This window comes from Tursiops truncatus, chromosome 17 (assembly GCF_011762595.2).
Source record: "Tursiops truncatus isolate mTurTru1 chromosome 17, mTurTru1.mat.Y, whole genome shotgun sequence".
Classification (NCBI taxonomy): domain Eukaryota; kingdom Metazoa; phylum Chordata; class Mammalia; order Artiodactyla; family Delphinidae; genus Tursiops; species Tursiops truncatus.
The window spans coordinates 59,397,191-59,412,777 of NC_047050.1; the positions used below are offsets into that span (position 1 = coordinate 59,397,191).

Genomic DNA, 15,587 nt, shown 5'->3' on the forward strand with positions numbered 1-15,587 from the left:
TTTGGCTTACTAAACTACACCCATACATGATGGGAAAGTCTAGATTTAATAACCCCAAGTGGTGTTTATTTGAGCCTTCCGAGTCTAAATGGTTTGTAGATAAAAACACCAGTGGCGTCAGTGAACAAAATTCCATGTTTGTTTCCCTCCAGAAATAAACTGTTTGGTCATTAGACAGAACATTTTTTCCTAGGCCACCAAACATCTCATAGCCGTCGGAAACATGGCACAACTTCCCTTTAGTTGGGGAAAAAGATTTAGGCTACTCAGAGATGATAGATGGAAGATTGCAATAGAGAGGTTATTCGCCAATGGATCCGTGAATAGCCCTGGCACTTAGGAATAAAAACCAATGCTATCTTTCACTTTTATCTTCCACTGAGATCTGGAAGCATAAAGCTATGTCTTTCCTGAGTTACTCCCACCAAGAATAGAGAACAGAAAAGGGCTTAGATACAAAATGAAGCTTACTTTGGAGAAAATGAAAATTATCAAAAAGCATTTGCTTTAAGTTCTCCTAAAACAAAAAAAAGCATATGTCTTGAACATAAGTAACATTTGTGACCAAGACTTTGGAGAAATTGCTCCCATGTAAAGAGCACTGGAGATCTCCCTGGTCAATAAGAATCTAACTACGGACAATTGTGTAAGTACCATGCTCCCTAAAATAGGGAAGCTTTACCACACGTGTAATAACCCAGGCGTACATATGGGCCCTACAAAAGTACTGCAACTAGAATTTTAAACCAGCAAAAGCCAGCATTTCATGATTCAACGACCAGTGATACTTAGGACTTTATTTTCTCTTCTAATAGCCTTTGTGGCTTATTGGTACATTTACTAGGGAAATAAAAGGGAAAAGGAAATAAATTCTCAACGAGTTTTATGCTTTATCAACAGTTCCAATAATCATCTGGGGTAGGAAAAATTTTCAAACTCAGCATTCAAGCAGTATGTCTTGCCATAAATAAACACTATGCATATTTCAGAACTGATTTGCTTTTCCCCCAAAATATTTGAACAGAAACTCTATTTAAATGTTCCATGTCACAGCTAGGAAGAGGACTTAATTTAGACACTAAAAAATGACTTGCAAACTTTACACAAAGATCCTGGGATCTTTCCATTAACTTTAGAAGTGGGTGCGATGGTGACTTAAAAATCCTTAAAGACAGAAACTGCATATTTTTATATGTTTGGCAGTCCATTGAGTAGTATTTATTATTGGAATAAAACCATCATATTTGACACTCAGCCACACAAAGTCAGCACACATGCATGTATGGCTTTGGAAGAGCTATTGGTGTCCCATCCCCTTTAGCAGCTAGTACCCCCATCCCCATGCTGCTGCTGGTGCTTTGCCTTACAGCTTACAGCCAGTGAGTACAAAAGCCATGCCCCTTGCCTCAAAGGTAAGGACTCTGGGATTTACCTTCCAGAGCCCGCAGTAGAGCAGACCAAGGTGAGACCTCCCCTGAGGCCACATCCTTGCTTACTTTCCCCTCTCCCACATCCCCTGCTCCCTTATACAGTTTTCTTGCAGGGCACTCTTCCAATAAATTCCATACACAGAATTCCTGTCTCAGGCTCTGCTTCTAGGAAACCTGACCTAGGACCAAGGCAGGAACTCTTTTAGAAATCTCCTCATTATTCCGGCTGTATCTAATTACGGAACTTGGGGTTATTTCCTTGTTATTTCAGATCAGTGAAATGCAGAGAAGCAAAACTAAGAAAGAAGCATGAGAAATTAGGAAGGACAACGCCTTCCTGCCTCCCAAGCCCATATCCAAGGTGATATATCCACAATATCCAAGGTCTCTTCAAACATCTCCAGTTTTTATTCTTTTAAAGATCAAGCCAACCCGAGGAAACATGTACCTTTGCAAACCACTTGGTAATTAGTACAGCAGTCTCCCTTGGCCAAGCAGTCCTCTGAGCAGTGACAAGCATTGTCTTCATTTCTTACTTCTCCGCATCTGTCCTTAGTACACTCCCAGCCGCCAGCTGAAATCGGCACAACAGAACACTCACTGCTTCACACAAACCAAATAAAAGAGGCCACAATTGCTTACAACGTTTGCCAAGAAAAAGAGCTAAAATCCCACATCATTTAATCTGCTTGTGAAATTAGAGTTGGCCTGAGGCCTAGATGATATTTGGAGGACTTACAAATAGGATGGAGTTTTAATTTTTCAAATCAGAGTACAAAGCCAAATGCCACTGGGCTCCTTTGGAAAAATGAAACCCTTAACCATTTGCCAACTGTCCTAAATGACCCAATACAATGTATAATGTGTAAGGTTTGTGATAGAGATACCTACCATTGTAGGCATAGTTGCTATAGCTGGACTCTTATTTTCCCAAGTAGCTTTATTTAAACTTTAATCAGCTTGATTTAAATACAAATGATAGTGCAACAAGGACCTACTGTACAGCACAGGGAACTCTGCTCAAATTATGTGACAACCTAAATGGGAAAAGAATTTGAAAAAGAATAGATACATGCATATGTATAGTTGAATCACTTTGCTGTATACCTGAAACAAACACAATATTGTAAATCAACTACACTCTAATATAAAATAAAAAGTTAAAAAAAAATAATAGTGCAACTAAATGGCCTCTACATGCTATAAGATGCACTTGGGGGTTAAAGTCCTAAACAGATATGAAGAGTATAAAGGTATACTAAAAACGTTCACAGCTCTAAGCATTGACCAAACTGTGGCCCTACCCACAATCAGAGGTCAGAGCCCTTTTTTCAAGGAGGTCAGTCGCTAGGTTACAGATTTCTATCTGAGCATACCTGATTGGGAGCTCACACTCAACTCTACCAAGAAAATATCTTCGGAAAAGTAATATTTTTATTTTAAAGACTGTGCTGTACTTTTTGTGTGACTTTTCATCTGCTAGACTGTAAGCTCCATGGAAGGAAAAATCACATCTCTCCTTTCACCGCTACATCCCCAGTACCTGAGTCTATCTACCTGGCACACGCCAGGTAGTCCATGAACACTTATTCAATCTAATTGAGAATTACCATGAAAATAAAATATGACTCTTTAAATTTGGGGTTGCTGTATTGAGAAACTTCAGAGTTAATTCATTTATTCAATAAATACATCTACTATATTTTCCGTGTTCTAGGTGCTGGGGAGGTAGTGAAGAACAAGGTCTTGTCTTCATGGAGCTTCCATTCCAATTGGGAAATACAGACCATAAGCAAGTAAACTAGTCAATGAGATCATTTCAGCGTGTGCTAAGTGCTGTGAAGGAAATAACAGGATGGCATGGATAGTGAGTGACAGGGGTGGGCCCGGTCTACTTGACGTAGAATGGTCAAGAAACGCTTCTTTGAGCTAAAGGACACTTCAGGTCTTCACCTCTTAAAACATGTCATAAGTGGAAAGCAATGATTTTAGAAAGTAGTGCTGACTGACATCTATACACTAATATGTATAAAATAGATAACTAATAAGAACCTGATGGGGCTTCCCTGGTGGCGCAGTGGTTGAGAGTCCGCCTGCCGATGCAGGGGACGCGGGTTCGTGCCCCGGTCCGGGAAGATCCCACGTGCCGCAGAGCGGCTGGGCCTGTGAGCCACGGCCGCTGAGCCTGCGCGTCCGGAGCCTGCGCTCCGCAACGGGAGAGGCCACAGCAGTGAGAGTCCCGTGTACCGTAAAAAAAAAAAAAAAAAGAATCTGCTGTATAAAAAAATAAATTAAATTAAATTTAAAAAAAGAAAAGAAAGCAGTGCTGCTCCTTAATAATATTCTACCTAGAGATACTACAGCTATGTGAATAAATGGATAAGGGGATAACAGCTGCCATACTAGAAAACAATGCAACTACTGTCTAGTTTCCATTCTTTTAGAATTACCTTTGCATCCTGATTCCACTCTCTGATTTTTTTTTAATATCCCCTATTTCCACTGCCTTCTCTTCCCAACCAGAATAAATGCTTGGAATTCTCTTGCCCAGGGTATGCTATTCCCAATGGTTAGCAATTTTCCAAGGTTACTTTGACTGATAGAGGTCATGCGAGTCCTTTTCCTCAATTCAGAGATAACTCTATCAACCAGTATTCCTCTCCTAGCTTATTCCTCCCTAGTTCCATAAGAAAATCCCTTTGCTCACAAAACAGCATCACTATTAACAAGCTAGGTTTATTGAGAAATTACTAACTTTGTATAAGAATGAAATTTTTAAAAATTCAGTGAACTACAAGTAAGGTATGATTCAGTCAGCTGTAGAATTTTCAAAGCAAATATGGGAATAAACACAAAAAACATTGAACTTTATTGGATAACAAGAAAGTTACCTATCAGAAAAATATTATTTAAAATGAGAACATGCTGAAAAGGGAATGCTGAAAAGCTCTTGTGCCCTTTGAGAGAAATATCAACTTTGAGAAGTATAATTCTGTAATATATATTTAAATTTTAAAAATGCATATACGCTTTGATCCCCAAATCCCATTCCTCAGAATTTATCTCAAGGAAAATAGGCAAAAATATGAATATGTATGAAAAATATTCATTGATACATTGTTCATAATAGCAAAAATTACCGAAACATAAATGCTGATCAGTTACTCAATGAAGTAGGCTGCATCTGTCCAATAGAATACAATGTAGGCATTCAAAAGGGGGATGTGTACAAAGGTACACAAATACAGATACACCTCACACAGGCATAAATACACACATGTATAAATGTGTACACACATTCTAAACACACACCCAGTCTCAGAGTTTACATTGAAACATTGATTGTGCTTATCTCTAGAGAGTGCTGTGTCAGCATAGTAGAATCTCAGAGATTTCTGTTTGCTCCTTCAACCTTTTGCTATTATTTTATTCTTCCACATTTGGCCTTGTTCATTTCCACAGGGAAATGAACTACTTTAAAGTGCTATTATAACCCATGCTTATTAAACTTGGGAAGAAAGGCATGAGCTACATTCAGAGAGAGCTAACCTAAAGGCAGGAGATCCATTAAACTTTGCAAGGAGCTCCAAGATCAGGAATCTGGAGGGCTGAGATGACGTGTCAGGGACAAGATACTCAAGGTAGAGAGGAAACACACAACATTAGCTAGTTCCTCAGTGCCAAGCAAATACAGACCGCTGGTTTGAAATAATACTTTAGAGCCAAAAGCTCTCCTGGAACATCTGTTCCATCCATATATTCAGGTTACAAGCTTCTCAGCATTTAAGTTTACAAACCCACAACTAAGGAAGCTGGGAGAAGTTCCAAAGGAAAGTAACCCAAAAAATGGCCAAATGTTTGGAAAATGTATTATGCAAAAAAACAGTCTAATAAAATTCTTCTTATCTGGGGCAGAAAACAAACAAATCAGAACTAGTAAGGGCGTTGACATAGGTTTTCATGTAAATCAGCGGCTATTTCTTTAGTAAAGGAGAGTAATGTCTCTGTTTCTCATGATGTCATTAGAAAACTCAGACTAATGTTAATGATAATATAAGTCAGATTTTTGAAAGAATCATCTAACCATAAATGTCTGCAAACAGGTAATAATTTATCAAGAGAGCTGTAGAATCATTGTAGCTAATGGTGTTAAGAGCAGGGTTGCTCATCACCTTTCCCAGAAAATTTGAATGTGATGTTGCCCAGAGGCATGATGGATAGCCTACAAGGTATCTCAAAAGTCCCCTCTAAAGTGTTAGGCTTTGGAAACAGAGCAGGTAGAATGGCAGGAGTCTCCAAAGTGCTTCTTCTCAACTCATGTACATTCACTCAGAGGCCTGTATATTCTACTGACTCTTCCAATAGGGAAGAAATGCAAAGAAAGGTCAGGAACCTGTAGAGGAAGATCTGAGAGGTGCCTTGAGCACGCGACCCCAAGTAGAATTCTATAACAATTTTCTACCTGCACTGAGAACAGGGAATGACATCAAAGTAGTATAGTAGTAGACTATAAGATGAAATAAAACAAACGTTAGAAACTGGGCAGGCAAACAAAAAAATTAAAGTTGAAACAACAACAACAAAAGAACCCCAACGCTTTAAGAATGTGCACAGTTTCAGCCCAGGTATCCTCGCAGTGAATGAGGGAATTGACAGCAAGAGACAGAAATGATAAAGATGAAAAAAAAAAGGCTGGCCTCAAATACTTCCAAAACTAGCAAATAATGACTGCAGCTGCAAAGAACCATCGTTGGGTGGGTGTTATGTGGACACAACAGTCACATAGGGTGTGCTCATAATAAAACTGATAATCATTCAAGAAACAAAACTAAAACGCACGGTTTGGTTTGGCCAAAGCAGAATGGCAATGGCAGGTTGTACAACAGCAGGGGGTCTTAAGCCATCTAATCAAGGCTAGAGAAGACTCAAAACTTACACACCTGTCTTCAAACAAAGCTCATCAAAGTCATGGCAGCAGCTGCTGTAGCTCTTACACAGGTTGTCACACCGACAATCAGGGGGTCCAACCTCTTGAAGTTCAAAGCATCTGCCCTTGCAAGATCCAGAGGTGTTGGTCCAGGGGGAGTCTGATAACACTACAAGATACAAGAGACAAAGGCAAGGGGATTAGGGAATGGGTTATGTTGCTATGGAGGGGTGACCCTGTGTAGCAATACAATGCGGTGATGCAGTCAGACTCTGGCTGAGCAGCCGGATCCATCACCTGCCGTCTATGTACCTTCAGCAGGTTCCTTGCTCCAGTTTCTTCATCTGTAGAGTGGAGGATTAATAGAAGCAACTCGAGGTTACAATGAGAATTAAATGAAACAAACCATGCAAAACACTGAGCAGGGTGTCAGCCATGTAGAAAGTAACAAATGTTGGCTATTGGTTTTGCTACTGTTTACAATGATTATTACCACAAAACTACTGTTTACGATGATTATTACCACAAACATGAGGGATAGTTTCTCTGTGGATGCTGTGATGCCAACAGAGAACAGAACTTTGAAGTATATACTCAGAAAAAAGAGTTCGTTCCCCTATTCAAATATCCATAGCTTTTGTAAGGAAAATTGAGCCTAAATGTTCTGAGAACAGTCTGAACAGATGGGATTGGAATAGAAGACTCTTAAAATCTCTTCCAGCCATAAAATCTACACCTATAACTAGGGTTACACAAACACAAACTCTACAGTCTCGGCTTTTCAAACATAAATCCTCCTACATTATCTTCATATGATATGATTGTATATCTAGAAATCTCAAGAACCGACTAAAACTTTTAGGAAAAAATAATTCAATGAGATAAAAATTCCACAAATTTGTAAAATACAGGCAATATAAGTTCAAAAATTAAATGGAAGTTCCATTCATCATAGTACCTAAAAGGTAAAATATCTAGGTATAAATTTAATAGGATGTTTAGAACCTACATGAAGAACACAGTAAAACTCTACAAAAAAAGATATTTTAAAAGATTTAATTAAGTGGTAAAACATACCATCTTGGAGGTAAAAATATCAATATTACAAAAATGTCGGGAATTCCCTGGTGGTCCAGTGGTTAGGACTCTGTGCTTTCACTGCTGAGGACCCAGGTTCAATTCCTGGTCAGGGAACTAAGATCCCAGAAGCCATGGCACAGCCGAAAAAAACAAAAACAAAACAACAACAAAATGTCAGTTCTTCCTAAATAAACTTAAAGATTCAATGCAATCACAATAAAAATACAAAAAGGAATTCTTGAAACTTGAGAGGATATTAAATGCTTATCAAAAATAAATATATGAAAACAAAAAACACTGAAAAGAAAGTAAAATATATTCTGAAGTTAAATAATTAAAACAGATTGGTTATAGAAAATAAGTAGATCAGTGCTGGGCATGAGGATGAGAAATAGGACCAAATATAAGAGAAGTGATTTTATAATGAAAATAACATTTTAAATCAGAGAAAGAAAGAAGGATTAATCAAGAAGTGAAAAAAAGATTTATCAGTAAGTAGTGCTGGGCTGACTGGAAAAATTAATCTGGATCCTCATCCTAGCTTACAAAATAATTAATTTCTGACGAATGGAAAGTATAAGCAGTGTCATACCTGTTGCTAGGAATGAAAATTTTTATTAAAAATTTTATATAATTTGGAAGTATCTATCAACACTATTAAATGCATATGAATCTTTCACCCAGAAATTCCACTACTAGGAATTTTTCTCTCACATATATTTGCAAAAGTTTGCCAAGATACACGTACAAGAAAGAATCACTATCTCCATAAATGGAATATTGCCCAGCCCTTAAAAAGAACGAGTCAGATCTGCATAGGCTAATATGGAAAGATCTACAAAATTGATAAACACATTTTTTTAACCAGCAAAGTACAGAAAACTGTTATAGTAGTAAATAGTACATATAATTGATATATTTTGTGTTAAAAATAGAGCCAAAGCAATAAGGATAAAGATAAATATAAAATAAAAACAGAGGCCAGAGCTCGAGATGAGACAGAGGGTGAGAACAGAGGCATTGAGACACGGTGCCAGTATGAATAACCATTGTATTTTCACTGTAAGAAACTCCTTACAGGAATTACCTTTGGGGAAAATGAGAAAGAGAGAAACAAGGAGACTTCTTACTTTTCTGCAGTTTGAAACGTCTAACATTTTACAAATGTCCTTTTGGGTTTTTGCTTGCTTACTTCTCTCTCTCGTGTATATATGTATACATGCATGTGAACATATGTGTATAAAGTATATGTTATATAATATTGATATACAAATATCCTAACAAATGTTATTTAAAACATGATATTTGTAATTTTATTTCCTTATTTACATTTACAAATTTTTCATTTTTTTATGATTAGTATTCATTACTTATAAAATCAAAACACCAGAGGCAGGGAGAGAACAGATGTTAAATGACATTTCTAGGTTCACCGAAGCCATTTATCTGAACATCCTGTTCATCCCTTAGTTCTTTGTCCTCTTTAAAGTCAGAGTCACCCAATCCTCACCCATATGGCATTAGATCAGTTCAACTAAAGCAAACAGATTCACTAGACCATGAGATGTGAAACGCTTTTACATGGTTCATTCTGGGATCTTGAAATACATACAAAGCACACCAGTTTGGTTTAAGAAATAACGTCAGGTTTCCAATGCAATGCCTTACCTCTGGTTCCTAAACGACATTTTTCTATTGACTTTGGCCAACCAATCAACAGTGCATGCTGGACCCTAAGAAACTATGAGGGGAGGAGGGTTGAGAAGTAGAAAAAGGAAAAATAGAGAAATCCTATAGTAGAGATAAGAAAAAAGATAAAGATAAGAAAAATGCTTATAATTGAATTTTTCCTTTTTTAAGGGTACTGCTTAGACAGAATCACTCCAACAGCCATCTAATAAATTCTGAGTAGTATTCATGCCTATGAGCTGCATACTTAAATATGCTTGGCTACACTTATAGCTGAGATAATCAGAAGAGATCCAAAGGCACATTGTTTGTAGTTGTTTACTTGTCCTGGCTCCTCTTCTTCATAGCATCCCAGCCTGCATGTGAAATTTTCCTCCATTCATGCCCTTTGCTTTCCCCTCATCATAATCTCTTTCTTCTTTCTTTCTTTCCTTTCAAAATATCTGTACAAAATTTTAGCCATTTTAAACCTTTCTTCATCCATTCTATCAACGTGATTTTTACTCTTTTCTTACAAAGTTGGTTATTCTCTAAGTTTATCCCTTACTTTGTCTTTGAAAATAATTGAATTTCCCTCAATAGCTTGCCCCTATCAATTATAATCTTCCTTGCCAACCCTTAAACTGAAGACAGCTTTGTTAAGAAAGATTTGCCCTTACACTCATAATGCAAAGATACATCTCATAAAAGTACTCAAGATTGGGTTACCAACAGCTTTCAGATGAGAGTGAATTCCTGGGCCTATGTGGATTAGGGATACATATGACAAAATTCATTCTTGGCTGACTTGCATTCAGCTGACAATGGCAGGAAGAGAAATAGGAAGATAAACAATTGAGCCGTATACTTCTTCAAGTCCGATGAGCCCAACTGAACTGCCGCAACTTTTCTAAGAAAATAAAGGGATAGAGTAGAACAAAGTTCGCTTTGCCTTTCCAGGGCCTATTCCATCCCTGCCATCTTCTTTCATAACAAGTTCTAGCGCTGCTTCTTTCTGTAGTTCTGTAATTCTTCCCCATGTGCTGGCTTTTTCATTTCATGCCGAGGTCCCGTGTCCTTCTCCCCACACCAGGCTAAGCACAGATTTTAGGACTTCTCTTTTTATTATACCTGATTGAATGATCAAACATGGAAAGATTCTCTGACTTACTTTGCTTGAAGTCTAAAATCTGTAAAGCCTTCCTTTTCCAGACCTAATAAGCTCAGAACTAACAAGAAAGATAAAGACAAAATTAAACAAACAAACAAACAAAAAACTTGAAAACGATCAAGTCAGAAATCTGTGCTAGGTGCAATGGGGGTTTGAAATTTTGTATGAGACATTTGCCAATTTAATAACATACTTAAATGGTGTTATTTTACTTCAAAGAAACTAGTCTGTTCCAGAATCTTAAAAAATAAATGTTACAGATCTACACAGATGGAAGTTTTTTAAAAATAGGGACTTTAGGGCTTCCCTGGTGGCGCAGTGGTTGAGAGTCCGCCTGCTGATGCAGGGGACACGGGTTCGTGCCCCGGTCTGGGAGGATCCCACATGCCACGGAGCGGCTGGGCCCGTGAGCCACGGCCACTGAGCCTGCGCGTCCGGAGCCTGTGCTCTGCAACGGGAGAGGCCACAACAGTGAGAGGCCTGTGTACCGCAAAAAAAAATAAAAATAAAAATAAATAAAATAAAAAATAAAAATAGGGACTTTAAATTTTTAAATATGTGTGTAACGTACATGTATGATATGCATAAAACAATGTTATACATTTCTTTTTTTTTCACAGAAGCATAATTTCATGATTTAGGGAAAAAACACCAATATAAAACCTGATTTATTTCATTCAAATTCATAATTCTGAGAGAAACAAGTGAAATTATTTTTATTTCTTTAAGTAAAACCTTATTTCTAAAACGTTCCATCTTACCGTATCGACACAGAGGTAGCATTGTGGAATTCTGGTGTCATTTACATACAGAAGAAATACTATTGATAATTTAATTAGACTATTGGAAAGAACCTAATTCATGACAAGTGTTGTGACCTAAACATTACTTCATCCTGGAGTCCCAATCATATTTCCCTTCAACTCTCTCTGCAAAATGGAAATTTTCAGATTTGGATGATGGCCAGTGAAGGAGGCTGTATTTAAGTTTGAAAACATTTAGCTCAGCATAAAGCTGGATGATTCTCCTACGTTTTGTCTGGTCCTGAATTCAGAGTTTGTGATATGACACCCTCTCTGTTCCTCCCATTCTCCATGGTTCCCAGCCCTAGTATTTCCTGACAGTGAGAGTAAAAGCTTGAAATGAAACAGACTGTGGTTATGTCGCCTCCTTTTCAAGAGCATTGAAACAGATCTGGTTCTCCTGTGTCTTCCTGCCCTGTTTGAAATATAAAATGCAAGGAAAGGAGGCAGACAACATGAACGACACTCAAGATACCACCCAACTCCAGGATTTAATACTGTCTGATGCCTCTTCTGGAGTATATGATTCGTTCTTTCTGGTCATACCGTCCTGTACTGAAGTCATGTTTTCTTTTTGTTGTTTGTTTGTTTTTCTTTTTTTTTAATTTTTATTTTATTTTTTTAAATTTAATTTAATTTAATTTTTATTTTTATAGTTGCTTTACAATGTTGTGTTAGTTTCTGCCGTACAGCAAAGTGAACCAACTATATTATACATATATCCCCTCCTTTTTGTATTTCCTTCCCATTTAAGTCACCACAGAGCAGTGAGTAGAGTTCCCTGTGCTATACAGTAGGTTCTCATTAGTTATCTATTTTCTATGTAGTAGTGTATATAGGTCAATCCCAATCTCCCAGTTCATCCCACCTACTCCTTCCCCCCCCTGGTGTCCATACATTTTGACCTCATCCCTTAGAAAGCAGCACTTACATACCGGCCTACATGTCTGTATCTCTGCTTCCTAAATACATCACTTTCTATAAATACCTATTACTTAGGCATCACTATTCTCTCCTCTTCACAGCTTCTGAACCAGATTTCATAGACAATTTTTTTAATAAATAGGTCCACCTGGGAAGTTTTCAAACACCTGTACTTTCAATAAACTACAAGAAAACAGATTTCTAGATGACTTGAATGAAATTTAAGACTTTAATTTCACTTATAAACCACTCAAATAGCATTTATGAGAGTAGTCAGTAGTGTAAGTCTGAACGATTTACAAATCTGCTACCAAACAATGAAACATCATTTTATATAGCAGGTATTGTCAACCTGATAGGGTAAAAATTTAGACACTGACCTTCAAACAAAATTGGAGGTAAATTAAGTGTATCATCATATACTTAACACTTTATATTCTCATCAGTCTTAGCATGGCATTTTGTTTTAAAAAATCTTTTCGGATAAAGAGGCAACATTACCCCCATTTTCCTGGTTGGAAGAGCAGAGCTCTAGGCCTAACTTGAGTTAGCAAAGGCCTAGCTGCAATTTCAGATCATCTGACTATAACTACAATGCCATTTTCATTAACAAAGGATTTTTCAAATTATGTACATAAGCTCTGAATTTTAGATGTTCTTTTTAAGACATGATCTTGGAAGATATATTCTATTTGAACTCTATTGAAGATGGAGATTTCTGGTTAATGCAACAAGATAGAAGATTCCGTATCATTTTTAAGATAAATGAAAAACCACTGCACCAAAGCACCAATTAAAAATGAACTGAAAAATCCATGCCCTCCTTAAATTCTAATTCAAATTATTTCATTCCATTGACTTAAACTCCCTCTGATTTCTACACTAGATTTAACATAAAATCCCATGACATGATAGTCCCCTTAATTTTCCTTGCAGAGTAATGACTGATATATCTGTCAGCTTTGCAGTTCCTACATGCTGCCACCCTATCATTTAAGTGACTTTTCATTGTAGAATGAGGACTGAGATTTCCAGTCTGTATTAGCCAGTTATTCACAAGCTTATAAATTTCCCTTTGTCTTTCAAGTATTAACTTGCTTCTCTCAGAGGATATCCCATTTCCACCTGGAGACTGGAAGAGTACATATCACCAACTTCAGTGAAATAGACTCCACCACCACAACACAAACATACACATATATGCACATTACATGAGTGCGCACACACTTGTATACACATAAATTCGCTTGCAATTTTAAAGGTAAATCAAGCTGGCTACATCAGATGTATGCAACAAGGATGTCAAACTGAATTGCACATATTCTTTACATTCTCTTTGAAAAGTTATTCCAGTCATCTCATTTACCTGATGGCCCGTTACATTTACCCAACAGAATTATAATTACCTCTGCTCATTTCATATCTTCTAATAAATCTATAGATCTTCTATGATCTGGTAGAGGAAATCCTATTCTACCATGATTTCCAATAGATCCCAACATCCTAACAAAAAATCCAGCTAACAAGTGTGCTAGTTAATTAATTATAACAGTTTGCACTGCCACAGCCTTGAAACTTAACACCGCAGTCTGTAGTACGGCAGCAAGGGTGTGCATGAATATAGAACATTCTCAGCTACAGTTGAGGATTCTGAGGACCTACATTTGCTCAACAAAAAACTGAACGCTTGTGAATGAGAGGTCTTGCTCCGGTCAGTCTGAAGCTGGCCGTATGTCAATACCCTTTATGTTCCTTCTATTTGGTGGAAAGATCTCGAAGCATCTAGCTTCCCAGGATTTCTCTGGAACATGAAAGCATTGTTGAAAATAAGCGTAGCAGCCTTTCCTCCTAGTACCTTGTTCTAATACATAAGTAATCGTTCACCCAGTGTTTTCCGATGTGTAGGCTTTGTTGACAGAATAACCAACTATATGTGTCATTTCAGGCACATATAACATTTAAAAAGATGAAAATGCTTAAATTCTCTGCACTATGCTCTCACTCCGTTTCCAAAGTACATCTTGGTCTTTATTCAGGAGAAATCATCCACAGTGCCTAGACAGCCGGTAAGCTATATCAACAGAAAATTTAAAATAAAAAGTGTCAGGTATACCAAAATCCCAAAACTCAGACTTAAATGGCATTGTGTCCCAAGACTAATACTTCTTAGCTGTAGAATTTTCACTAATAAATTTTTTTAGAAGATACCATAAAGGCTGAAAATAATCAATGATTTAATTAAATAATTCAAGAAGCAAATATTTTGTAGTATGTTTAAGATCACTTCGATTTATAGATGATAATTTAGATTATATTATTTTTCCAGAAGTAGCATTGATTAATTAGTTCTTATAGTTATTCTTAATAATATATGGAAATAATTTATTATACACAAAATATATTCAAGGATTAGTAAATCTGGTCTATATTTTTCAAGTTCTCCTGAAGAGAGCACACACATTCAAAAGGCAATGAAACAGAGTGGACAGAATCATGGGCTTTTTTTTTTCAAATCCAGAATGAAAATTAAAAATCATCTAGGCCTGTGCCTTGTCGTACAACTAAGGAAGCAGAATTCATAAGTGACTTCCCCAAGACGGCCCAGCAAGTGATACAGATCCGGGGTGCCAGTCCAGGACTTTCATGAACATTTTCCAAAGAAGTCAACTTTGAAAATAATGGGCGACTTGATTTTACAACGTTCATCAGGGAAATCACTTTTAATATCAGTTTTAGCCAAAGTAATATATTAATACAATACAGGAAAAAAGTTCCTTTAGGGTCCATTGGAAAGAACCAGCAATGGGCTCTCAAGATGTTAGCTTGCCCACGTGACCAAACTAAGGATCCAATTCCCCCCTTCCAGCCTGAACAGTTACAGTCAGTGTGAATGGGAGTTATGCTTGTCTGGAACAAGAAAAAGAAGTCTTTGAAGAGAGCATTTGCTATCAATCAAAACAGGATTCTCCAGCCTAGTGATCTACTTTCCTCCCCTTCCCCAACAGAAGACAACTCATTCTGTCCATTTGGCTCCCTGGGGGTGCAATTTTTTTTTTTTTTTTTTTTTTTGCGGTACGCGGGCCTCTCACTGTTGTGGCCTCTCCCGCTGCGGAGCACAGGCTCCGGACGCGCAGGCTCAGCGGCCATGGCTCACGGGCCCAGCCGCTCCGCGGCATGTGCGATCTTCCCGGACCGGGGCACGAACCCGTGTCCCCTGCATCGGCAGGCGGACTCTCAACCACTGCGCCACCAGGGAAGCCCAGGGGTGCAATTTTTTATGATCTATTTTCTCACTTTTCACCCCAAGCACACCCCACTTGGACTCACTAAACTACTTCTAATATAATTTTTTCACCCTTACTCAAAAGTTACCTGCTTGATGTAAGGAAGACTCAGTATTCCATCAATGTATGGATCATAACTTGGCTAATAAGTGCTCATGCTGGCTAAACAGAGACAGGTGAGAGTGTCTTATGAGTCAGGTCAAGAAATACAGTGCAGAGAAACACAAAATGCACAGGAAGGCCGACGAACCTGCTGAGATGTCAGGAACAGTCAAGAAAAGATTGCCCCATAGAGTACCC

General features: G+C 37.7%; 1 protein-coding gene across 9 annotated transcripts in view; it reads right to left on the bottom strand.

The window, feature by feature from the left end:
* Positions 1-15,587, bottom strand: part of ENPP2 (ectonucleotide pyrophosphatase/phosphodiesterase 2) — a 108,118-nt gene that overhangs the window by 59,066 nt on the left and 33,465 nt on the right. For all 9 annotated transcript variants that reach the window (XM_073794693.1, XM_073794690.1, XM_073794689.1 and 6 more), the window contains exons 3-4: positions 6,371-6,526; positions 1,879-2,004 (exon numbers count right to left, since the gene is read on the bottom strand). In XM_073794693.1, the coding sequence (XP_073650794.1) occupies positions 1,879-2,004; positions 6,371-6,526 (282 nt within the window). The remainder of the gene's footprint in view (positions 1-1,878; positions 2,005-6,370; positions 6,527-15,587) is intronic.